Source organism: Nomascus leucogenys, chromosome 11 (genome assembly GCF_006542625.1).
Source record: "Nomascus leucogenys isolate Asia chromosome 11, Asia_NLE_v1, whole genome shotgun sequence".
In the NCBI taxonomy this organism is placed as follows: Eukaryota; Metazoa; Chordata; class Mammalia; order Primates; family Hylobatidae; genus Nomascus; species Nomascus leucogenys.
Window position 1 is genome coordinate 81919673 of NC_044391.1, and position 27784 is coordinate 81947456.

At 38.8% G+C, this 27784-nt stretch overlaps 1 protein-coding gene across 1 annotated transcript in view; it reads right to left on the minus strand.

Annotated features, from left to right (window-relative positions):
• The window catches only part of IFT80 (intraflagellar transport 80), a 153525-nt gene that overhangs the window by 121135 nt on the left and 4606 nt on the right, over positions 1-27784 (minus strand). The window contains exons 2-5 of the mRNA XM_030822766.1: positions 14102-14184; positions 8855-9076; positions 4584-4694; positions 2961-3029 (exon numbers count right to left, since the gene is read on the minus strand). Coding sequence (XP_030678626.1) covers positions 2961-3029; positions 4584-4694; positions 8855-9076; positions 14102-14138 — 439 coding nt within the window. The 5' untranslated portion in view covers positions 14139-14184. The remainder of the gene's footprint in view (positions 1-2960; positions 3030-4583; positions 4695-8854; positions 9077-14101; positions 14185-27784) is intronic.

The window sequence follows — 27784 nt, forward strand, 5'->3', positions numbered from 1 at the left end:
TATTTACCTTTTAAGAAAATCTTGTTTACCCATCTATGGGAAGGCAGTGAGGGGAAGAGCATCACCATCCCCTCTCTAAAATAAACACTGCACACAAAACCAACTCAAAATGAATCACAGACCTGAATGTAAGCACTGAAATTTCACTGTAAGTGAAATTTTTATGGCATGGGATTAGGCAATAACTTCGTCACTAGAATATCAAAAGCAGAAGCAAATTTTGTATTTTTTGTAGAGATGGGGTTTCGCCATGTTGCCCAGGCTGGTCTCAAATTCCTGAGCTCAAGTGATCCACCCATCTCGGCCTCCCAAACTGCTGGGATTACAGCAGTGAGCCACGATGCCTGGCTAAAATCTCCTGATTTTGAATATTGGGTCTCCCCCATGCTAGTGGGCCAGATTAAGCTCAGAGGCCATCTATTTGTGATCTCCAATTCTTCATTGTGAACATGTGCTTCCAACCAGCCTTTCCAAGTCTGGAGACTCTGAATGTATTTTCCCCATAAGAATAAAATAAGTAGGAATTTGGTTTCCAGACTCATTATACAGGAAAACTACAGCACTAAACTACTAGCACTATTATCACCTAAACCAGTGATTCCCAGCCTTTTTGGCACCAGTGACTGGTTTTGTGGAAGACAATTTTTTCCATGGACCAGGTAGCGGTGGTTCAGGATAATTCAAGGGCATTACATTTATTGTGCACTTTATTTCTATTATTACATTGTAATATATAATGAAATAATTATACAATTCACCATAATATAGAATCAGTGGGAGCCCTGAACTTGTTTTTCTGCAACAAGATGGTCCCTTCTGGGGGTTATGGGAGACAGTGACAGATCATCAGGCATTAGATTCTCATAAGGAGTGAACGACCCAGATCCCTTGTATGCACAGTTCACAAGAGGGTTTGTGCTTCTATGAGAATCTAATGTCACCACTGATCTGACAGGAGGTGTAGGTCAGGCAGTGATGAAAGTGATGGGGAGCAGCTGTAAATGCAGATAAAGCTTTACTCGCTCGCCCACCCACCGCTTATCTCCTGCTGTACTGCCCATTTCCTAACAAACAACAGACAGCTACCGGTCTGTGGCCCAAGGGTTGGGGACCCCTGACATAGACTAAACAATTAACAATGTTTATATTAAACAACTTATTCCAAGTTTCCATTTTAGACTCTGGAATATCTGAAATGGTGAATCCACAGGTAGTAAATGGGAAGGAGATAACAGAAAAATTGAAGGAATTGGAAGAAGCACTGGGAGGGCACTGGTGAAGGGTCTCGGGAAAGAATTCAAATCTTCAGACTGGCACAGTAGCTCACACCTGTAATCCCAACACTTTCGGAGGCTAAAGCAGGAGGATCACTTGAGCCCAGGAGTTCAAGACCAGCCTGGGAACATGGCAAAATCCCAGCTCTACACATGTACTCCCAGCAACTTGGGAAGCTGAGGTGGCAAGATCGATTCAGCCCAGGAGGAGGAGGTTACAGTGAGCCAAGATCGTGCCACTGTACTCCAGTCGGGTGATAGCAAGACCGTGTCTAAAAAAAAAAAAGAAAAGAAAGAAAAAGAAAAAATCTAAAAATCTTCTATGGTGGATAGTGGGATGGGCTTTTAGAATTTCTCTGAAGATCTGTGTCATCTACAGGCAACAAATTGATAGAAGAGAAAAGAAAGGAAAAATGGATATAGCATTTCAGCTGCTGCACACTGTCTCAGCAGTAACAGCAGCTGAAATTCTTGTAGTTCTTCCAAAAGGCCAGTGATCTCTGGAAGAATTCTGTCAATTATTCATAAGTGATTCGTCACAAAGTGAGAATGTCAAATAATAATCCTTAAAAGAAAAATCTATGAAGCCAAAAGTAAATCCATCTGCCTATTAGAAGATTAAAGTAAGATTTATGTTCTAAAAGTACATTTATTACTAAAGTAACAATAAGTTGACTTTTGCTGTTAACTGAAACTTACCCATGGCTACTTCTATGAACTCTGAATTTTCTACTCATGAATAAATATTCTACCTTGAGATTATCTGTAGCAAACATTTAAGCTTAGAAAAGAAATACTACCTAGTATTTCTGGTTACCTTTGCTAACATTCAGTTAATACACAGCTAAAGAAATGCAAGTGATTTGAACCTTATCCTAAAAGTAAACGTGATTTTAATAATAAAATTTGGAAATTTTTGGAAGTCAGTTATTGAAAATGTTTCACAATATGACTTTATTAAATAGTTCTGAGGAACAGTCCACAAGTTTTTTGGCAACCTAAAGATCAGCTGATACATGCTCAGGTAAACATTAAAACTGCCTACTGTTCCTACATAAAATCTAATTAAGAAAATTAACCTGTTACACAGAAAAAAATCATATGTAATCTAACTTCCAACAGGAAGGACCATTGGATTGACTTTATGGCCACTCCTTTCTATTAACATAAAAAATTAAGATGCTCCTCTAAATAGTGCGGTTTCAGATTCTTAATGTGTCTGTTCCCCTCCATTAGTATAGAAATCAAACATACAACTTAATTTGGAAAGGGTGTTAATATTATGAAGTTGTTGGGGGTTTTTAAGTAAGGAGATACTCAGTATCTTTTCGTACTATGATTTACTTAACTAGACACCCAATTCTATTCTATATGATATGCTTCAAACGTTTCACAATTATTTTTTGAAAATATTTAGCTTGTAACTGCCTTTATAGAGATTCACTAACATAAAAAAAAAGCCCTTGAGTATTTCTTATATTTCTTGGCTTGAAATAATAGCGTTACCATGGTACATCAGTTACCAAGCAAAGAAAGACAAAAAAGTATAAAATATAAAAGATTACTGTTTTGAACTCAACCAAAGTCAGTCTCAACCACCATATTAGATTGTTTCTAAAGGAAAACTTTAAGGCATTTTTGTATTGTATAATTTGCAAAAATGAAATTGTCAATTGTAAAACATACCTTGCTGAGCTAAAGTTGATCTAAGCATCCCAGTCTTTGACCAAATTTTTATTTGTCCATCTTCTCCAACTATACAGGGAAAAAAAATTCATCAGTATTTTTACCTATAGAAAATAAATTTAACCATTAAATTTGCATATAAAAATCAACAGTATCTACCGCATATTCTTTTTTCTTCTAGGCTTCCTCAAATCATGGAATATTACTACATATTTAAAATTCAGATACAGTTTAATTAAATGACAGAGTACTTTATAATTATCATTTAATAGAAATTACTTTGAAACGATTTATCAAAGTAGCTTAACTTTCATGACTAAAATTTTTATTTTATTTCCTTCAATCTTAGAAGACTTGTAAGTATATTACTCAAATAATGTTTCCTTTGTCACTGCAGTCTCCATCTTAGAATTCTAAGAAAAGTGTTTCCAGTGTAATAAGAAGAGCTGCAGCCAAATTCCAGTGAGTTGGGAACCGAATGAAGTGAGATAATAGACTACTCTTTTGAACAGCTTCACTGAAAAAGGGAGAAAGAAAATAGTTGCAGGTAGAGAGAGCTGTTTGTTAAGAGAGGGATTTCTATTTCTTCTTAATTTTTAAGATGGGTGACATCTGAACATATTTACATGCTGACAAAGAAACCATTGGAAAAGATGTTAAAGATACAAGTAAGAGAAGGGCCAATTCACTGAGGAAAGTCCTGGAGAAGGCCCAGAGTATAGGTATGGTGATATTAAAACACCTCCTCAAATTCTTTCTTATTCTTCAAGAGGCACAGTTTAATTTCCCTCTCTTCTACTGCGGGCTGTATTTAGTGACTTGCTAAGTTAACAGAATATAACTGAAACAGAGTATAATATCTGAGGGTACACTACAAAAGATACAGTAGCTTCTACCTGGCTCTCTTTTGGATCACTGGAAGACACCAGCTGTCATGTTGTAAAAACACTTAAGCAACCCTATGGAGATGCCCATGTGGCAAGGAATTAATTAAGGTCTCCTGTCAAAGCCAGAGAAGAAGTAAGGCCTCCTGCCAACAACCATGTGAGTAAGACATCTTGGAAGTGGATCCTCCAGCCCCAGACAAGCCTTCATATGACTGCCGCCCCATCCAACAATTTGACCAGAACCTCATGAGAGGCTCTGAGTCAGACAGAACCACCCACCTAAACTGATCCCTGACCCACAGAAACTATCAGGTACTATATGCTTATGATTTTAAGTCACTATTAGAGTAATTTGTTATGAGCAATAGATAACTAATGTAATAGGTTGAATCCTTAGAGTAGGGCAGGGGATTGGAAACAGACAGAATGGGGATAACGATCAGTTATATGAGAATATTTGGAATTTTCAAATTTTAAAGAATTACAACTTTCATTTATTCCATACTTGACCATTCCAAAAGCCTTCTTTGACAGAACAGTCTACAAAGGTCACATAAGAAAATGATTAATATAACATTCTGAATTATAACATTTATATAGCAGTGTACAACAACACTATGCCAATTATTTGCTATTAGACAATGAAAGACATTATTGCTAAATGAAAATATCCTGTTTCTTTGGAAATTTTTCTTTAAAATATTCATTTCAAATGTCATTTTCACAGACAACTTACCTGTAACTAATGCTGTTCCTTCATAATTCCATCTTCCTGCAAGTACTGCTCCACAGTGAGCTTCTACACTTTTTTCCACTCTTCCTAACTTGGAAATCAGATGAAATTTACCTGAAAGAAATTACATTTGAAAAATCTATTTTATATATTCAATCAACAACAATAAAAATCTACTACTAGACTAAGTAATAGGCACTAGAGGCATAAAGGCAAATATTAACATTATAATTATTCTTAATATCACATATAAATCTATTGGAAAATAGGCACAAAAACGAAATTATTTAAATATTTTAAAATAAATTGAAAATGCATATGCTTACTTGGTTCAAAATAACTATACATGCTCATAATAGGGAAAAATCCAAATTCATAAACCTTTTGATTTAGTTAACATAATTTAAATACCTATGGTCTGGGTATATGTCTATGCTTCAGAAACAATGTGCCAATAAATATACCACACCTATGGATGAGAAAGTGTTTTAAATTACCAGCTGTATATTACTAGACTTAATATTCATTCAGAAACCACACTGATCCTTTCTTGGCTTCTTGTATCACTTATTCTTTGCACTGTTGACTTGTCTCTCTGATATCTCTTATATAATTAGCTTATGCCCTTTAAAGTTTTACAGTGTTTTTACTTTTTGCCAATATATGTACATACTTCTGCAACTAAGTGGCTTGCTTTTGTCTACCTGTTGCCTGACACAGTATAAAATTATATAAGGCAAGTATTTTAAACTTGGGATTATCCATTTTACTATTTTGGTTCTTCTCCTTTATACCTTTTCCAGCTTTTTTATAGCCTACAAAAAAAAAAAAAAAAAGTCAAGACTGCAAAACTGTGCTTAAATGGAAGACTTTCTTGACATTTCTCTTGACCCTCCCTTGGCCACATCACAACAATTTTATGTCCCTCTGATTTATCATAGCACTATATACATATGTCTATTATGTTACTTGTTTCAAGGTTTTATATTCACAGTTCTTAGCTCTGTCCACTGGAAGGGCCTTGAAGCAAATACACCCCATTGGAATGAGCACAGCTAGCACTGTTATCTTGTTTTTTTAAATACCATTAACCACCAGAAAAAGAACAGGTCTCTGTGGAAAATGGCTGATTTGGGGGCTGGGACTAAGAAAGTACAAGATAAGCCTGGAACATCTTGTGCCAGCAAGGAAGTGCTCAAAAAATGATGACATATAAAATTAAAAAAAAAAAATCACTGTAGCTGGCTTGATGGGGCTCCCACTGGCCAAATCTGGGGCACTTTTAACATCAAAATTTAAAAATGATAATGATAATATATTTATGAAATAAAACAAGAATCTACAAGTCTAATCTGACCCCAAAAAAACAAATAAAGATATAGGCATGGGACAGGAAGTTCTTCCTTGGAGTAGAGTACCAACTAATCAATATGGAAGGAATTACGGAGTTGGAAAAATCACCATTTGGCAAACCATCTTAGTAATAAATGATTCAGCCAAGAGTCATCAATAGACGCTAAGAGAGTGGGAGGAAGTTTGATGAGAAAGATAATATTTTTACATAGTCTCAAAGTATCTTTTCATAAATTATTAAAAGGAATAAATAACTTTACAGAAATTAACTTAATGAACATGAACTTATTAACTTATAATTAAGGTTAACATCACCAATAATGGGTCAAATCAACATCATAAATCTCCTAATCTGATGCCCCGAGTATTCCTGCTAAGGACATATAAATTGAATCTAATCATGAGGAAACATCAGACAAAAACAAATTGAAGAACTATAAAATAACAGGCGAATATTCTTCAACACTATCAAGATCATAAAAGACTGAAGAGTTGTTCCAGATTAAAGGAAGCTAAAGAGACACAGCAAAAACAATATGTTATCCTGTACCAGCAAAAATAAACTTCTATGGAAAATTAGAATGATTATTAAAATTTAAATATAAACTATAGATTAGATAATAGTATTGCAGCAGTGTTAAATGTCCTGATTTTTATCAACAAATTGTGGCAATGTAACAGAAAATTCTTATTCTTAGGAAATGCATTGAAGTATTTATGGTTAAAAGTAGATGTCTGCAAATTGCTCTCACATCTTTCAGAAAAAGGGTGTGTGCTGGAGGGGAGGAAGGTTTGTGTAAAAAGAAACAGAGCCAATACTTTGTCCTAACGTATATGGGACAAAATGTTAAACTAGTGAATCTGGATAAAGGACATGCAGGAATTGTTTGTACAATTCTTAAAACTTTTCTGTAAATGCAAAATTGTATCAAAATAATTGTTTAAGTCAAACACTCCCTTTATCACCTGAGGTAAACTAAATTCTAGCTGTGGTTCAGGGCCAATCTTCTAAGTGCCAGGCACTCTACCAAGTGATTTTACACATGTATCTCATTTAATCAAGTTTCTGAAAAACAAAGTTTTAAAACACTACCACAAGTCTCTCGGTAAATGAGGTGTAATCTGATATTATTGTTTGTCCTAACATCCTTTCCATCTTCAGGTTACAAAAGCCCTCTTCTCTTTCTCTTTTCCTTTGCATGCGGATGGCCTGAGGCTGGATATGCTCAATCAGTGTCCCATTGTCTTTTTTTCTTTTTTTTCTTTTTTTGAGACAGGGTCTTGCTCTGTCGCCCAGGATAGAGTGCAATGGCACAATCTCGGCTCACTGAAACCTCTGCATTCCAGGTTCAAGCAATTCTCCTATCTCAGCCTCCCAAGTAGCTGGAACTATAGGCATGTGCCACCATGCCTGGCTAAAATTTTTTTGTATTTCAATACAGACGGGGGTTTCATCATGTTGCTCAGGCTGGTCTCGAACTCCTGACCTCAAATGATGCACCTGCCTCAGCCTCCCAAAGTCCGTTTCTCTTGACTAAACTTATTGACTCAGTGATGGGCATATGACCCAAAATCATTTAGGGTCCCTCTGCAAGCTGCCTGCACAAGGTACTGAGGAAGAAGCAGTCTTACGAAATATGATGAGCTTTGGGCTACTGGCCACCGTCATACTCACCATCATGTTCACCACGTGCAGAGAGCCTGTCCAAGAGATGGTGAGAACAGGGACCTGATGCAACTAGTGCTTGATCTACCCCTACAGCTGGGTGAACCAAAAAACTCCATTTGTGCTTAAGTTAGCCAAGTAAGTTTCTGTTACTTTCAGTGAATGTACTCCTAATTGAAACAGCAGGTAAAGTATAACATAGATGAAAACAGTTCAAGTATTTCTAAGAAAACAAATATAAAAACATACCCTTAAAAAGTGAAAAAAAAAATCATACTTTCTATTCACCAATAAGAAAGCTGCAGTCAAAGTATAAAACTCTTCAACTCTGTAACTGAAAATTAACATGTACTGGAAAATAAAGTATATATTTTAACAGATAACTTACTAAATGAATAGGTATATCTTTTCAGTGTGGTTATATTAAATTTGAAGAATTTAGAAACTAAAACTATGATAACAGCTTAACTCAACTCATAAGAGTACTAAAAAAGTAAAGCCAGCTGGGCATGGTAGCTCATACCTGTTATCCCAGCACTTTGGGAGGCCAAGGCAGGAGGACTGCTTGAGGCCAGGAGTACAAGACTAGCTTGGGCAACAAGATGAGACCCTGTCTCTACAAAAAAAAGTTTTAATTAACCAGAGGTAATAGTGTGTGCCTGTAGTCCCAGCTACTCAAGAGGCTGAGGCAGGAAGATTTTGTGAGCCCAGGAGTTTGAAGCTACAGTGAGCTATGATCACACCACTGCACTCTTGCCTGGGCAACAGAGTGAGACCCCATCATATATATATATATATATATATATATATATACTAGGATTGAATATGGGCCTTTGGCTTTATTTTATATATATATTTATATATTATATATATTTTATATATATTATATTACATATATAATATTACATATATATTATATATTATATTACATATATATTATATATTATATATTTTATATATATTATATATATTTTATATATTTTTTATATTTTTATATATATTTTATATATATATAAAATAAAGCCAAAGGCCCATATTCAATCCTAGTATATGCCAGTTAAATTAACTTTCTTCCATGACAATAATTTCATAGCCCATATACAAACCAAGTGACTATTCAGAAAAGAAATGCACTGTGTGGATAAAAATACGCAGATCCACAAATACTAGTTTTGTAAAACAACTCAAAGCATAAATCATACTATTAAGTCTTTTAAATACAATGGCAAGCATATAATGTTTATTAAAAACTTACCATCAGAACTTGTGAGGACAAAGCTTTCTGCCTGGGTTTGTTTCTTTACACCTAAACTTTTTGGAAACCAGTGAAAATCAATAGGGTAAATATCATCAGGAAGCTTTACTATTTGAGTTGTTTCACTGGTTAACAAGTTCCACTTCACTATCTGGTGATCATCACTACATGAATACAGCTCTTCAGCAGTAGTCCAGCCCACACAGCTTACTAATTCTTGATGTGTCACCATGTTAAGGAGACATAAAACGTACAAAAGTTTTAAATCTTAATGAATAATTCACAGATGCAGATTATAAGGTGTAAGTAAAATAGGGTCAAATGGTTTCAAGATTCTAAATGTATTTTCCATTTTATGACTGGTATTTTTTTCTATATAAAAGAAAATAAGCATCTATTAAAAGAGTTGTAACTTCCTTCCTTCCCTCCCTCCCTCCCTCCTTCCTTCTTGCTTTCTTCTTTTCTTCCCTCTGTGGCCCAGGCTGGACTACAATCAGCTCACTGCAGACTCCCTGCGTCCCGCTCTCATGATTCTCCTGCCCTGGCCTGTGGGCTGCCTGGGATTGCCAGCACGCGCCACCACCCCTCCCTGGTTTTTCTCCTTTGGCTGGAGGCGCGGTTTCGCCATGTCGGCCGGGCTGGTCTCCAGCTCCTGACCTCGAGTGTTCTGCCCGCCTCGGCCTCCCGAGGTGCTGGGACTGCAGACGGAGTCTCGCTCACTCGGTCCTCGGTGTTGCCCGGGCTGGAGTGCGGTGGTGTGGTCTTGGCTCGCTGCAGCCCCCGCCTCCCAGCCGCCTGCCTTGGCCTCCCAGGGTGCTGGGATTGCAGCCTCTACCCGGCCGCCGCCCCGTCTGGGACGTGGAGAGCGTCTCTGCCTGGCCGCCCACCGTCTGGGTTATGATGAGCTCCTGTGCCCGGCCGCCCCATCTGGGAGCTGAGGAGCGCCTCTGCCCAGCTGCCACCCCGTCTAGGAAGTGAGGAACGTCTCTGCCCAGCCGCCCACCGTCTGGGACGTGAGGAGCGCCTCTGCCCGGCCGCCCATCGTCTGGGATGTGAGGAGCGACTCTGCCCGGCCGCCACCCCGTCTGGGAAGTGAGGAGCGCCTCTGCCCGGCGGCCCCGTCTGGGAAGAAGTGAGGAGCGCCTCTGCCCGGCCGCCCCGTCTGGGAAGAAGTGAGTAGCGCCTCTGCCCGGCCGCCCCGTCTGGGAAGTGAGGAGCGCCTCTGCAGGCCGCCCCGTCTGGGAAGTGAGGAGCGCCTCTGCCCGGCCGCCCCTTCTGGGATGTGAGGAGCGCCTCTGCCCGGCCGCCCCTCTGGGAAGTGAGGAGCGCCTCTGCCCGGCCGCCCCGTCTGGGAAGTGAGGAGCGCCTCTGCCCGGCCACCCATCATCTGGGATGTGAGGAGCGCCTCTGCCCGGCCGCCCTGTCCGGGAAGTTAGGAGCCCCTCTGCCCGGCCGCTACCCCGTCTGGGAAGTGAGGAGCGCCTCTGCCCAGCCGCCACCCCATCCGGGAAGTGAGGAGCACCTCTGCCCGGCCGCCCCGTCCGGGAAGTGAGGAGCGCCTCTGCCCGGCCGCCCCGTCCGGGAAGTGAGGAGCGCCTCTGCCCGGCCGCCCCGTCCGGGAAGTGAGGAGCGCCTCTGCCCGGCCGCCCCGTCTGGGAAGTGAGGAGCCCCTCTGCCCGGCCGCCCCGTCCGGGAAGTGAGAAGCGTCTCTGCCCGGCCGCCCCATCTGGGAAGTGAGGAGCACCTCTGCCTGGCTGCCCCGTCTGGGATGTGGGGAGCGCCTCTGCCCGGCCACCCCATCTGGGAGGTCTACCACAGAGGCCAGAAGCAATGTGGGGGCTGGACGTGGTGGCTCACGCCTGTAGTCCCAGTACTCTGGGAGGCCGGGGCGGGTTGATCACGTGAGGCTAGGAGTTCGAGACCAGCCTGGCCAACATGGCGAAACATATGAAAAATACAACTGACAAACCAACCAAGTGACAACAAAACAGGTCTACCCTGGAGTCATACTCTAATTTTTTCTATTTTCCTCCCTTTCTGATCCTTTATCCCACTTTCTTTTTCTTCCTCTTCCTTCTTCTTCTTTGTCAAATAGAGGATTGAGTTATTATCATTGATCCATACAAAGTCCCTCTCTCATTTACTTTCTTTAATTCCCACCCCCCATTTCTATTCCCCGTCTTCCCATGTGCAACCTTCCTAATATGTTTGATATGCATCTTTTTGTTTGTATGTACTTTTAGAAAATGTTTATTGTTTTGTGTGCAATAAAAAAATTAAAAAAAAAAAAAGAGTTGTAAGAATGGAAAGCAAGAAAGAAATCCAGATGCCAAAAGGAGGGGGAGAAAAGATCTGACCACATGAAAATTTAAAACTTGTGTTACACAATATTCTATACACCAAGCCAAAAGGTACACAAAAGAAACCTAGTAGATCAAAAGGCATCAAAGAATCTACACTGAACTGTTGGGGGATAGGTAGGGAGCAAAAGGAACTACACTTTTTTCTTTATATATGTCTGTATCATTTAAGTTATTAAAATAAGCATGTATTCTTTTGCTAAGGAAAAAATAATCAAGTGTCAAAAGAAGACTGAAATCTAACAGTAGGCTATCCTTTTCAATCACATATTATCATAACAACTCACCTAGGAAAGAACTTATGGTTTAACAGCTGAAACTAAAATCTTACCAAACTTTTTTTAAATTTTTCATTTTATTTCTTCACTTATTTTTCTTTTTTTTTTTTTTTTTTTGAGATGGAGTCTTGCTCTGTCACCCAGGCTGGAGTGCAGTGGCGCAATCTTGGCTCACTGCAAGCTCCGCCTCCCGGGCTCACACCATTCTCCTGCCTCAGCCTCTCCGAGTAGCTGGGACTACAGGCGCCCGCCACCATGCCCGGCTAATTTTTTTGTATTTTTAGTAGAGACAGGGTTTCACCGTGGTCTCGATCTCCTGACCTCGTGATCCGCCCGCCTCGGCCTCCCAAAGTGTTGGGATTACGAGCGTGAGCCACCGCGCCCGGCCTTCTTCACTTATTTTTAATTGACAATACCAAACTTTCCTACATTAAAATTAGGAAATAATTCAATTATAATTTACTTCACTTATAAGATGCATAGTGCTGGATGAGATATGATCCCTAAAATTTTTACTTTATTTAACCCATTTTTTCAGCTCTAATTTATCAGAAGAATTTCTATGTAAGTTGAGATGCTCAAGTAGCCCTCACTTCCTCCATCAGGACAGGGTGCTTACCCTAGCAGAATTGTGTACCTAAAAGGCATTTCAGTTTGTTATTTACAAAGGATGTTTTCTCTTGTTACATCTGGATTTCTATATTGCCAGATTATTCCTGGTTGAGTTGTTTGTTCTTATTGTTATGATATAATCCTTTTATTTCCTTCATTTCTCACCAATACTTTTACTGTCTTATCTGAGCAATAATATGATTGCTTTTTCTAAGGAAACACAGACAATGTGCCTAATTATTCTAGTATGTTCCAAGATTTTTTAATACTTCAAAATATGATAGATTAAGCAGAAACCAAAAAGATAAAGAGAGATTATAGAAAGATCTTAGGAGTCTGCACAAAAAGGTAATAAAGAGATACTGGAATACTCAAAACTCAAAACACAATCTAAACAAAAGGACACTAGACCATTTCTGAAAAAAAGTTGTATTATCATTGCTGTCGCCTAAACAATGTTAGGTAAAACCTAAAATGGGAGAAGCTTAGATAAAACCTAGAAAGGAAGAAAACTCACACAAACAAATATGCACACATCTCAAACCAAAAATCATTAGCTTATCCTTATATAAATTGCTGTAAGTACATGCCAGACATCCATGACATTATCTTCAAACTCATAGGTCAATTAAAATTATGGGAGAAATGAGAAGCCTGCCAGATCAACAAAGTCTAAAAACATTGTTATTCTTTGGCTTGAAAGGTAAAGGCAGACAGTAGACATGGTCAAAATCTATAAAATTGTGTATGGCATGAACTCTTGAAAGCACATTTTTTTTTGAAAAGACAGTAAAAATGATTTAAGGGGGAATAAAAACAATTACATCTTCACTTAATAGTTAAATAAGCAGACAAGATAATATAAATGAAAACACCTATCAATTTGAAATGACCAAATGTTTAAATCAGTGTTTTCCTAGTTCTGATGAAGGACCAGATTTTTCTTTATTTTAAATCCACTGCAGATGGATATTTTGTAAGATACAATAAAAACGAAATATTAGAAAATTTGGACATTATAACAATGTAAAATTGCTACAAAAATTTCTCAGCCCTTACTTTCAATTTCTTTACCTATTCTTTCACAGACCTGCAATAAAGTCTACAAAGGATACTTTGAGTAGAATTAGTCCAAATGTATAAGAATGATGATAGTGGGGCCTGGTCATATCTCCTTGACACATAACTGGGGACTCTTGCTGACAAAATATAGGGTCATGTGTTTGAGAAAATATTACTAATTGCCACCTTCCCATGTGAAATAATGAGGATCTGACTGCTCAGATTTCCCCAATTTGTCCTTCACTTTATCATGAATGTAAAGAAATGAGCACAGCGGAATGAATACATGCTAGATTACACTAGCAAAGAAACAGTTTGGTTTAAAAAATGCTTCATTTTGGCCAGGCGCAGTGGCTCATGCCTGTAATCCCAGCACTTCGGGAGGCTGGGGTGGGTGGATCACCTGAGGTCGAGAGTTTGAGACCAGCCTGGCCAACATGGTGAAACCCCGTCTCTACTAAAAATACAAAAATTAGCTGGGCATGTTGGCGGGTGCCTGTAGTCCGAGCTGCTCAGGAGGCTGAGGCAGGAGAATCACTTGAACCCAGGAGGTGGAGGTTGCAGTGAGCTGAGATCACACCACAGTACTCCAGCCTGGGTGACAGAGTGAGACTCTGTCTCAAAAAAAAAAAAAAATCTTCTTTTTAAGATCCTACTAAAGTAAACAACTGCTTTTTAAGTATTTAAGTATAGTACTTAAGTAGGGTAAGAAAAACGTCAGTAAGAATTTTAAAATAAGATTTATAGCAAATGGTTCACTTTGGAGAATTACTTACGACACATGATCTTAAATATTTTAAAACAATTTAGGTAAACAGCCACTAAAGGAATGAAAAAAAAAAATCTATTCTTCAACTAGAATATAAAATAGAGAAACTTTTAACAATACTATAATTAAGAAAATCCAATAAGATTTATAAGCATTAAAAGGATATGCTTTGGTTCTTTTAAAAGAGATATCTTCAGTCTCATCACTCCACTTCCAGCAAAAATTTAAGATGCCACTTGATTGTATTTACTGTAAAAATAAAAGGAGAGAAAATATAAAGTCAGCATTAAAAACAAATGTATGTATACAAACACAAAAAGCAAACAAATATCATTGCACCCCAAAGAGCACCTTCAGTCCTTCTGACATCAAGCACATGGAAAGAGAAAGAAAACTAGTGGGTGTGCCAATCCTAACAAGGGATGATGGAGAGCTTTGGGCTGAACCCCAGGAGTCCTCTAAACCTGCCTGAGACAGTCCTATGAAGAACACCACTAGGTAAATCTGGTTAAGTAAAGAATTTCCATGTCCTGAGGCCAAATCAAAAAATTCCACAAACTGGGAACTCTTCAATTGCAAATCAATTTTGGTCCTGTCTACTGGATACAAATATCCAAGGTCCGATTGAGGGCTAAGCTACAATGCTAGAATCCATGTGGAAAAATACAACATCATAAACCTAGTGGCCCAATCTGGAGTTGACATTCTGCAGTGGGGCAGATACACTGCCCAACAGTTATGGTTACCACAGTGACAATGTGAAAAATAGGTGACTTATTTAAGGAAGAGGTAATAAATTGCTTATAAAAGTTACGTAAAAATCACAGTGTAATTGCCAAATAAAAACTTAGGAAAAGAAGAATAACATTTCCCAAATAGCCATACCATCAAAAGACCAAATCATTGCTATAAATATAGTTGTTGCACAAAAAAAAAGAGAAATCAAGAAAATGCTAAATTGTCTGAGTCCGATTTACATTTACAGAATTCTGAGTAACATCACTAACCTAACTAGGCAAATATAAATCAAATGAAAGTGTAATTAAAGGGAAAAAGTCCTCTTTACTAAGTTGAAAATTACTGCTAACTATATCAAAGGAGGTACTGACTATAGATAAGAATTCAGCAGGCCTCCCTTAGATAATTTCTCATTCTCATGAATCCAAGAACCTTTAGATGAGCAAGCTGCTAAATAAAGCTGTATTTCAAAGCACTCTTTTCACTTCTTTCTCTTCCAGTTCTCTTAAGGCGATTTCTGTTGAACTTCAAAAGTATGAAACTATGTGGAACACAGCCAGAGCTAGAATACAATGTCTCCCAGGCACACTTCCTAGGTTCACTTTTTTGGTCTTTAGGAGTTCTCCACTTTCCTCCAAACTCCGTCTTCCATCAGGCCCCCACCAATTAGACAGGGGAAAAAAGACTAATAACATTTTACAAAATGCTGCTTTTTCACAATAATTGAAATTTACTCAGCTTATAAGGATTTTAAAAGAAGAAAGGCAGATAAATATTTGCTTCTGGAAATGAGAATACAATAGACGACAAAAATACACATAAAAATTGAATATACTATTACAATCAGAAACTTAAAAGACATAATGTTATTCTACATCAGAAAACCTCAAACTGCTGAAATCCATAATAATTAGGATAATAGGCCGGGCGCGGTGGCTCACGCTTGTAATCCCAGCACTTTGGGAGGCCGAGGCGGGCGGATCACGAGGTCAGGAGATGGAGACCACGATGAAACCCCGTCTCTACTAAAAATACAAAAAAATTAGCCGGGCGTGGTGGCGGGCGCCTGTAGTCCCAGCTACTCGGAGAGGCTGAGGCAGGAGAATGGCGTGAACCCGGGAGGCGGAGCTTGCAGTGAGCCGAGATTGCGCCACTGCACTCCAGCCTGGGTGACAGAGCAAGACTCCCTCTCAAAAAAAAATAAAATAAAATAAAATAAAAATAATTAGGATAATTCCTGATGAGAATAAATCATAATCCTCTATAAATAGTAGAAGCAGTATGGTTTTTACAAGAAAGGAATCACTAACCATTAAGAAACATCATGCCAAGGAATCAGAGAAAGTAAGACGATGGCATTCTAACACTGGAAAGATTCTCCCTTACTCAGAAAGATTTTCCTCACACATTGCATTTATCTGGGACCATCTGTATGAATGATATGTGCACTTTCATGTGGGACTGAATGAGGGAATAAAAGAAAAGTAATGCTAAAACATAGCCAATTTGGGGAAGTACAGAGCTGCCTGAATGCTGCATTGAGGTGTTTTTATCTGCCTAAAGGGATTGATCATGAGTATCTGACTAACAAGTGGTGTTGGGGCAGGGGTTGGGTTTGGATAATAGAAAGACAATTTTGAGGGTATAGGTAACTTTGCAACTTTACATAGGGAGCAAGTAGCAGCAACTATGTCTTTGCTACTAAAAATCATTTATAAGTTGTTTTTGGTCCAGCGTGGGTCAACATTTATGAGGCTTGAGAGGAAAAAATGTGCCCAACAAAATCTGAGAGTCCAACCACTAAAATACACAGCAAATCTGCTCACTTCTCAGCACCTCCATCATAATCCAAAGCCACCAACATCCCCTGCCTCAATTATTGCAGTGGCCTCAAAATTGATCTTCCTATTCCTACATTTACCCCTACAAACTATTCTAAATACACCAGCCAGTAATTCTTTTAAAGCTAAGTCAGAATATGAAGGCCAGTATGCCTAAAATAAAATGAGTGAGGGACTGGCAGGAAATTAGGGAAGGAGAGGGTGGGAGACAACATGTAGGGCCTTGGAAAGTCATAATAAAAGCTTTAGTTTTTCTTCTGAGTGAACCAAGAAGCCAGTGGAGAAGTTATGAGCAAATAAGCAATACGAACTGACTTACATTTTAAATGGATGCAATGGATGGTATACAAAAAAGAGCCTATCAGGAGGGAAAATGAATAAGCCTGGATGCAGTAAGACCAGTTAGGATTTCAATACTCCAGAAGAGAAATGAAAGTGACTTAGATAAAGGACAAGGAAGGCAACAGTACAAGTAGCATGAAGTAGTCATATGCTAAATATATTTTGAGGAAAGATTCCAGAAATTTGCTGGTGAATTGAGTTTAAGAAAAACAGTTGTAGCCGGGCACGGTGGCTCACGCCTGTAATCCCAGCACTTTGGGAGGCCGAGGCAGGCGGATCATGAGGTGAGGAGTTCGTGACCAGCCTGGCCAACATGGTGAAACCCTGTCTCTACTAAAAATACAAAAATTAGCCGGGTGTGGTGGCGCATGCCTGTAATCCCAGCTACTCAGGAGGCTGAGGCAGGAGAATCGCTTGAACCCGGGAGGCGGAGGTTGCAGTGAGCTGAGATCGCACTACTACACTCCAGCCTGGGCGTCAGAGCCAGAATCAGTCTCAAAAAACAAAAAAGAAAAACGGTAGTAAAAAATGACTGTAAAGTTTCAATAGGTGGAATGGAGTTGCCATTTACTGAAATGAGGAAGATTGAGAAACAGGTTGGAATGGGGTGATATCAAACATTCTGTTTTGGATATGTTAAGTACAAGGTTTCTATTAGACAACCCAATGGAGAAGTCAAAGAGAAATGAGATATAATATAGTAAGTCTGGAGTCAAGTGGGAAGTTGGAGTTGCAGATATCAATTAGATATCAACTTGAGGTTGTCAGCAAAAAGATCATATTCAAAGCCATGGAATAAGATGAAATTACCAAAGAGACTATGAAAAAGTGGTAGATTCAATGGCCTGGAAATCTTACTGAAGTCTTTAGAATTGTTAGCATTAAGATTCCAGAAGAAGTTAACTAGCAAAAACAAGTAGAGATAGACAATGGGATACTTAAAACAGATTTTAGAGCCAGTATAGATATTGGTAATGATAAGATAGGTTATGACTGTGAAAGTGGGTGGCTGAGGTCAAGGAACTGACAGGCCAGGGATTTATTTGTGGACATTTTAATGATGTCAAGATAATGACAAGAATAGTAGTAGAGATAAGGACAATTAGCCACATGCTAAAATATTCATTGAATGAGGGAAGAGCAAAGAGATATGCAGATGACCACATAAAAGCACAGCAGAGAATGGTTTAATCTGGTAGGACTTGTTTCAAAGGGACCAGGAGATTTTAGACAGGAAGGAGAAAGAGAATCAACTGCCCAGATACAGTAACGAGAGATAAGACTCTGACATATGGGAGTTTGGGAGGCAAAACAGCTTCTACTTGAGAGATCTGTAAGAAAAGCAGTTTCCAGGGACGGGCATGGTGGCTCATGCCTGTAATCCTAGCACTTTGGGAGGCCGAGGCGGGCGGATCACCTGAGGTCAGGAGTTTGAGACCAGTCTGACAAACATGCAGAAACCCTGTCTCTACTAAAAATACAAAATTAGCTGGGCATGGTGGTGCATGCCTGTAATCCCTGCTACTCAGGAGGCTGAGGCAGGAGAATCGCTTGAACCCAGAAGGCAGAGGTTGCAGTGAGCCGAGATTGCACCATTGCACGCCAGCCTGGGCAACAAGAGTGAAACTCCGTTTCAAAAAAAAAAAAAAGAAAAAGAAAAGAAAAGCAGTTTCCTTAGGAAACAACCAGATTTAAGTTAGACTTTGAGAGTAAAGGGATCATTCAGAATAAAAGTGGAGGACTGATTTGGCTAATGACACACAGTGAGTTCCAAAAAATTTAGATGGTGAAGAACTAATGGTTTAAGATAGATGGTTAGAGATGGTAGAAACAGCTGGCTATCCATTCATCCCTGCTTCTGTGGTATAGGAATTTGATGTTTTGCTATACATCTGGCCACCTAGAACAAAGACTATGTTTCCTAGCTGCCCTTGAAACTAGGTGTGGCCACATAAGGCATTAATAATACTGAAATCAACAGTGGCTATTATAATATCAACAACCTACTGGCCCAATCCGGATTTTATATTCTGTGAGGGGTAGAAATGAGGTAAGAGGCAGGACTCAACTCCGGAGGCAGAGCTCAGACATGGGACCAGATTGGGGACTGGCTAAAACACAGAAGAGGTGAAAGCACCTCTCTGTAAGACATGCCTATCAGTGTGCCATATCAGTTTACTATTGTCATGGTAACACCAGGAAGTTACCTGTTTTTCTAGAAATTTCTGCATAGCCAACTTCTTAATTTGCATATAGCCAAGAGTGGGCACAAATATGACTGCAGAAGTGCCTTTGAGCTGCTCCTCTGGGCACACTGCCTATGGAGTAGCCCTGCTCCGCAAGGAACAGTACCTCTGCTGCTGCTATACACTGCTGCTTCAATAAAAGTTGCTGTATAACACCACCAGTTTTCCCTTGAATTCTTTCTTGGGCCGTGCCAAGAACACTCCTGGGCTAACCCCCAGTTTTGGAGCTTGCCTGCCCTGCATCAGATATACTGCCCAACAGTAATAGTACCTAAGTTCACATTGCCTAATTTCACAGTGAGTTATCTAAGGAACCCATTTCATTACTTCTTATAAACGTTATATAAAATTGCCCGGCGCGGTGGCTCACGCCTGTAATCCCAGCACTTTGGGGGGCCGAGGCAGGTGGATCACAAGGTCAGAAGATCGAGACCATCCTAGCTAACACGATGAAACCCCGTCTCTACTAAAAATGCAAAAAATTAGCCAGGGGTGGTGACACACACCTGTAATCCCAGCTACTCGGGAGGCTGAGGCAGGGAATCTCTGGAACTCAGGAGGTGGAGGTTGCAGTGAGCCGAGATCACACCACTGCACTCCAGCCTGGGTGACAGAGAGAGACTCTGTCTCAAAAAAAAAGTTATATAAAATCACAGCATAATTGGCAAATAAAAACTTGGAAGAGTGACACTCCCCATGCCATGCCATCAAGGCCATGTATAACACAGCAAGATAAAAAAGAGCCAAGATTCCTGACCTTGTGGAAAGTCACATCAATCCTATACCATCAAAGTTTTAAGTGATAGAGAATAGTTGCATCATATTTAAGTTACTGTCTTCAACAGCTAATCCTAATAACAAACTAATGCAGGGAATTAAGTCTTGAATGTGGAGACTGAGGTAAACAGGGATGTAAGGTATGACACAGTAGTCCCAAATGTCTCTTGAGAAAAGGTGGCTAATCAATTTAAACTGTAACCTTCTTGGAACTGCTCTCTTAGGCAGCATTGATACAACTTTCATAAGGGGAAAAGGGGCAGTCGTCCTCTAGCAGCATATGGAACTATGTGGGATTTCTTTTCAATCTTGATAAGGGTGTTGGCATTTACTTCACTAGCAGTTTAAGGAGGAAAAGGAACTACAGAGAATTAGAGGGAATAACCAAATGTTACTTTCTCCTAATATCCCCAGCCTTAAATGGTAGGCTCAGTCCTTCTACCTCTTCTGTATCTGCACTCACTGCCATGGTGAACTCATCCAGTTTTATGGCTTAATATGAATGTAAATATATTCACCATATAGTGACAACTACTAATTTCATATTTCTAGTTCATACCTCTCCACTGAACCCCAGACCTTTATATCTATTTGACAACTCTATTTGTTTTTTTTCTTTATTATTATTATTATTATACTTTAAGTTTTAGGGTACATGTGCACAATGTGCAGGTTTGTTACATATGTATACATGTGCCATGTTGGTGTGCTGCACCCATTAACTGGTCATTCAGCATTAGGTATATCTCCTAATGCTATCCCTCCCCTCTCACCCCACCCCACAACAGTCCCTGGAGTGTGATGTTCCCCTTCCTGTGTCCATGTGTTCTCATTGTTCAATTCCCACCTATGAGTGAGAACATGCCGTGTTTGGTTTTTTTTGTCCTTGCAATAGTTTACTGAGAATGATGATTTCCAGTTTCATCCATGTCCCTACAAAGGACATGAACTCATCATTTTTTATGGCTGCATAGTATTCCATGGTGTATATGTGCCACATTTTCTTAATCCCGTCTATCGTTGTTGGACATTTGGGTTGGTTCCAAGTCTTTGTTATTGTGAATAGTGCCACAATAAACATACGTGTGCATGTGTCTTTATAGCAGCATGATTTATAGTCCTTTGGGTATATACCCAGTAATGGGATGGCTGGGTCAAATGGTATTTCTAGTTCTAGATCCCTGAGGAATTGCCACACTGACTTCCACAATGGTTGAACTAGTTTACAGTCCCACCAACAGTGTAAAAGTGTTCCTATTTCTCCACATCCTCTCCAGCACCTGGACAACTCTATTTGAATGTCTAACAGACATTTCAAATTTAACAAGATCCACATCAAAACCCTGATTTTCCCTCCAACTTTGCTCCTACCACATTCTTACCCATCCTGGTAAATGGCAATTCCATTCTTCCAGTTACATACACCAAAAACTTAAGTCATCATTTACTCTTCTTGCACATACCAAATCCAACTTGTAAATAAAAACATTTGTTGGCTTTATCTTCAAAATGTAAAATATTTCACCACCTCCACTATGACCGCAATCCAAGATGCCATCTTCTCTTAACCAGAATTACTACAATAGCTTCCTAATTAGCCTCTGAGCCACTTTACAATGTATGCTCACCACAACAGCCAATGTGACTGATTTAAAATAAACCACAGCCAGGTACAATGCCTCATACCTGTGATCACAGCACTTTAGGAGACCAAGGCAGGAAGACTGCTGAGTTCAAGACCAGCCTGGGCAACATAGTGAGACCCCTTCTTTACAAAAAAATAAAAAATTAGTCAGGTATGGTGGTGAATGCCAGTAGTCCTAGCTACTTGGGAAGGCTGAAGCAGGAGGACTGCTTGAGCACAGGAGCTTAAAGTTACAGTGAGCTATGTTCATGCCACTGAACCCCAGCCTGGCCAACAGAGTGAGACCCTGTCTCTAAAAAATACAAATTAGATTAAATAAACCATCGTACTTTTCTGCTGAACACTCTTCAGTGGCTTCCTATCTCACCCAGAGTGAAAACAAGTCCTTACAATGTTGTCCAAGGCCCTTATTAATCTGGATTTCCATTGTGATGGTTAATTTTATGTGACGACTTGGCTAGATTATGGTGCACAGTCGTTTGGGCAAACACTACTGTAAAGGTATTTTTTTACAGGTGAGTATAACATTTTCAACCAGCTAACTTTAAATAAAGCATATTAACCTGCATAATGTAGGTAGGCTTCATTCAATCAGCTGAAGGCCTTAAGAACAAAGAGCAAGGTTTCCCCCACAAAAAAGGAATTCTGCCTCCAGACTACAACACAGAAATTCTGTTTGAGTTTCCAGCCTTTGGACTCAAAACTGCAACATCAACTCATACCTGAATTTCCAACCTACTGGACAGCATTGCCCTACAGATTTTATCCTTGCCAGCTCCCACAATCACATGAGACAATTCCTAAACTCTCCCTCTATATAGAGACAGATAGATCTATGTATCTATGACTATATATGGGGAATATATATATATATTTATATATAAAATATAAAATATATATCATATATGTATAAATATATAAAAATAAAATATATATCATATATGTATCATAAGATATATATCATATATGTATCATATATATGATATATATCATATATACAGACAAAGGTATATCTCATTTTATTCTGGTTTATTACACTTCACAGATATTGAATTTTTTTTTTTTTTTTTTTTTTTTTTTTAAACAAATTGAAGGTTTATGGTAACCCTGCCTTGGGCAAGTCTATCAACCATTTTTCCAACAGCATGTGCTCACTTTGTGTCTCTGTATCACATTTTGGTAATTCTTGCAATATTTCAGACATTTTCATTATTATTATATCAGCCATGGTGATCTGTGATCAGTGATATTTGATGTTACTATTTTAATTGTTTTGGGGCACCGCAAAGCATAACCATGTAAAATGGCAAACTTAATGGATAAATGTTGTGTGTGTTCTGACTGTTCCACCCACCAGCCGTTTCCCCATCTCTCTCCTCTCTTCAGACATCCCTATTCTCTGAGACACAACAATATTGAAATTAGGTGAATTAATAACACCACAATGGCCTCTAAGTATTCAAGAAAAGGGTCTATCACTTTAAATCCAAAGCTAGAAATGATTAAGCTTAGTGAGGAAGGCATGTTGAAAGCCCAGAGAGGCCAAAAGCTAGGCCTCTTGTGCCAAACAGCCAAGTTGTGAATGCAAAGAGAAAGTTCTTGAAAAAAATTAAAAGTGCTACTCCAATGAAAATACAAATGATAAGAAAGTAAAACTGCCTTATTGCTGATATAGAGAAAGTTTTAGTGGTCTGAATAGAAGATCAAAGCAGCCACAACATTCCCTTAAGCCAAAGCCTAATCCAGAGCAAGGCCCTAATTCTCTTTTATTCTATGAATGCTGAGAAATCTTAGTGAGGAAGCTGCAGAAGAAAAGTCTGAAGCTAGTAGAGTTTGGTTCATGAGATTTAAGGAGACAAGACTTCTCCATAACATGAAGGCAAAAAGTGAAGCAGCAAGTGCTTACTTAGATGCTACAGCAAGTTATCTAGATCTAGTTAAGATAATTAATGAAATCAGGTGGTTCTACTAAGCAACAGATTTTCAATGTAGATGAAATAGTCAAGATGATGCCATCTAGGACTTTCATAATTAGAAAGGACAAGTTAATGCCTGGCTTCAAAGCTTCAAATGGCATCCTGACTCTCTTGTTAGGTGCTAATGCAGCTGGTGACTTTAAGGTGAAGCCAATGCTCATTTACCATTCCAAAAATCCTAGGGCCCTTAAGAATTATGCCTGCGCTTTATAAATAGAATAACAAAGCCTGAATGATAGCACATATGTATACAGCATAGTTTACTGACTATTTTAAGCCCATTTTTGAGACATACTCCACAGGAAAAAAAAAGATTCCTTTCAAAAGATTACTGTTTATTGACAATGTACCTAATTACCCAAGAGCTCGGATGGAGGTGTACAAGATTAATGTTGTTTCCATGCCTGCTACCCACAACATCCTTTCTGCAGCCCATGAATGAAGAAGTCATTTTGGCTTTCAAGTCTTATTGTTTAAGAAATAACATATTGCTTTACAAATTGCAAGAGAACTAGAAATGGAGCCTAAAAATGTGATTAAATTACTGTAATCTCATGATGAAACTTGAACAGAGGAGGGGTTTCTTTTTATGGATGAACGAAGAAAGTAGTTTCTTGAGATAGAATCTACCCCTGATGAAGATGCTATGAACCCTGTTGAAATAACAAAAGATTTAGAATATTACATAAACTTATTTGATAAAGCAGCAGCAGAGTTGAAGAGGACTGACTTCAATTTTGAAAGAAGTTCTACCCTGGGTAAAATGCTACCAAACAGCATACATGCTAGAAAGAAATATTTCATGAAGGGAACAGTCAATCAATGCAGAAAACTTTATTGTTGTTTTATTTTAAGAAACTGCCACAGCTACCCCAACCTTCAGCAACCACCACCCTAATCAGTCAGCAGCCATTGACATCCAGGCAATATCCTTAGCCAACAAAAATATTATGACTCGCTAAAGGCTCAGATGAGTATCAGCATTTTTTAGCAATAAAGTAGTTTTTCATTAAGCTATGTACATTCTTTTCTTAGACATATTACTACTGCACACTTAATAGACTACCATATGGTGTAAATATGACTTTTATTTGCAGTGGGAAACCAAAAACTTCATGGGACTCACTTTATTGCAATATTAGCTTTATTGTGGTGGTCTGGAACCCAACCTGCAATATCTCTGAGGTACGCCTGTATATATCCCATGTTTGTTCTGTTTCTCTAGAGAGCCCTGAGTAATATACCCATTATTTCTCTGACAATATCTTCTGCCTCTCTCCTCTTTCACTAAAACTGTTCCAGCCACAATGACATCTATGCTTTTCTTTCAAGCATGCTCCTGCCTCAGGGCCTTTGTACTTAACCGCACCCTGCCTGGAATCCCTATCCCCTGAGAGTTGCATGGCTTACTCCCCTTTCCTTCTTTATATCTTTGTCCAAAAGTCACCTTCTCAGTAAAGCCTTCTCTGTATACCCTATTACGTCTGTCTGTCATACTAGGTATTTTACTTACTGTTGCCCCTTTCTAAGATGTAAGCTCCATGAGGGCAGAAATTTTTGTCTGTTTTGTGCACTCAAAAATCCCCTTCAACTAGAAACATGCCTTCCTTACAGTAAGTGCTCAGTAAACATTTGTCCAATGAACAAATGGAGAAAATATGAAGCCAGTAGGCATAGATTATAAGTGTAGAGGTTAAAGGTCTGTAAGTGTGGATAGATAGATGTAGTATGTGTATGTGTATTAATATACCATATATATGTGTGTGTGTGTGTTTAAAAGTATATAAGTATAGGGTTAAAGGAAAGAAATACAGCTGTAGCTATGAAGGCCTTTTAAATTAGGGTACACCTTAGTATGTTTGGAAGCAGAGGACTCAGTGGACAGGGATAGATTAATAATACCATGGAAACAGAGGAAAACTAAGAGAGCACAGTCCTTAGAAATCATTTGATCAAGGGCACTGATAATGGGGTACCTTCTATTTTTAAAAATGTACAGATGCACAGTTCATAGAAACATAAAGATGGTCATGGGCAATCAGAAACAAGAAACAATGCCCAGCCTCAATTATAATTATAGAAACGAAAATTAAAACAACCAGATACATTGTTCTGTTCTCCAAGTAGTCAAATGCAAAATACCCAAAACCCAGTTGGCCAGTACAAAGAAACAGATACTTCCATACATTATTGAAGGGTAGGTCAATTGGTGCTGCATTTCCTATGTTTGGGGAATTCCCTGTCTTATGAGTCCTTCTTCCTATTATACAAAACAAATTATTTCCTCTCTAGCCTTCCTTATAGCTGAAACACAGGTAAATATTAATAAAACTTAAGCTCTGCCAAATCTACGATCTGTGCCATATTTTAAACTAGAAGCTACTGATGCAAAGGAAGCATCATATAAGGAATATACACTGGGAATAATTCCTAGTCATAGGAATTCACCCTACACATATGAATGTACATCAAGATATACAGATGCTCCTCAACAATTTACAAAGGGGTTACATCCAATAAACCCATCATAAGTTGAAAATATCATTAAGCCAAAAATACATTTAACACATGTAACAAACCAAACATCATAGCTTAGTCTAGTCTACCTTAAATATGCTTAGAACACTTACATTAGCCTATAGTTGCATAGTGTAGCTTATCAGTTGTTTACCCTCATGATCATGTGGTTGACTGGATGTTGCGGCAGGCTGCCCACTGCCAAGCATCCCAAGAGAGCATCATATCATGTATCACTAGCCCAAAAAAAGATCAAAATTCAAAATTTAAAGACAGTTTCTACTGAAAAGTGCTTTCCTTTCACACCATCATAGTCAATATAAATCATGTCAAACCATCATAGTCTGAGACTGTCTGTATATTCAAATCTGTTCATTACAGAACTCTGAAATATTATCAAAAATTAGAAATTTAAATGTTCACAGATTTTACATCCCTGTGTGGATATATGTGTTTATAATATGGAAGGGTTAAAATCAAGAAAATATAATTAAGACTTAGACCTAAGTAAGCATTATGCTAATTGAAAAAAGCTAGTACAAAAGGACAAATACTGTATGAATTCCACTTATATAAGGTACCTAGAGTAGTCAAATTCATAGAAACAAAAAGTAGAATGATGGCTGCCAGGGGCTAGGGGAAGGAAGAATAGGGAGTTATTGTTCAATGGGTACAGTTTCAGTTCTGCAGGATGAAAAGAGTTCTGTGGAACGATGGATGAATGAATGAATGGATGTGACAGTGGCACAACAGTGGATATACTTAATGTCACTAAACTGTACACTTTAAAAAAAAGATGGTTTTTAAAGAAGAAAATAAAAGAATTAGATTTAGGAAATAAAACTAAGAGGTAAAAGCACTAACAATAAGAAAAATTTTAGATGATAAACAGGAGACCATGACTTGTCAACAAGAATGTAACTGTAGATAAGAAGTGGCAGAAAAATCTCTAGTAGTGAACAAGAATGTGAAGAATAGGTAAGAAATTCAAGAGCTAGATCACAAGCATACTTATACCTAGTTTTCTTTGGGTCACTTGCATACTAGTTAATAGAGACAGCAGGCTGGCTTTTTACTAACCAAGGTCCTATTAAAAGAAGTACAGTTTTTATCAACAGTCCCCTAAATTGATAGCTCTGACCAGACTCCTGTGTCTCTTCTCCAATAGAGAAAGGAGAAAGGAGAAAGGCAAGCCTTTTATTCAGATTGGTGCCATCACAGAACTTGTAAACTTGAGCTGAGATCTCTTGTACGGTAGAAAAGAGAGAGAAGCAGGCTCACCATTTCCAGGCACAGACTCAAAGGCTTAGCCACAGGAAACAGTATGGCAGTTTACTTTATCAGGGGTGTCCAATCTTGCGGCATCCCTAGGCCACATTGGAGGAAGAATTGTCTTAGGCCACACATAAAATACACTAACATTACTGATGGCTGATGAGCTAAAGAAAAAAAAATCACAAAAAAATCCATAATGTCTTAAGGATATTTACAAATTTGTGTTGGGCTGCATTCAAGGCCGTCCTGGGCCGCATGTGGCCCATGGACCATGGGTTGGACGACCATGGTTTAATTAGTAAAGACCTCCAACTCCCACCCCATCTCAATTCCTGTATGCATTTGCTAAAGTGTATGTGTACACTGTGGTATTTACATGTCCTTGAAATTCTAGCTATGATTAATAGACATTCTTCAATATTATTCTTATTGGCTATACTTATAACGAAAATTAGCTGGGCATGGTGGTGGGCGCCTGTAATCCCAGCTACT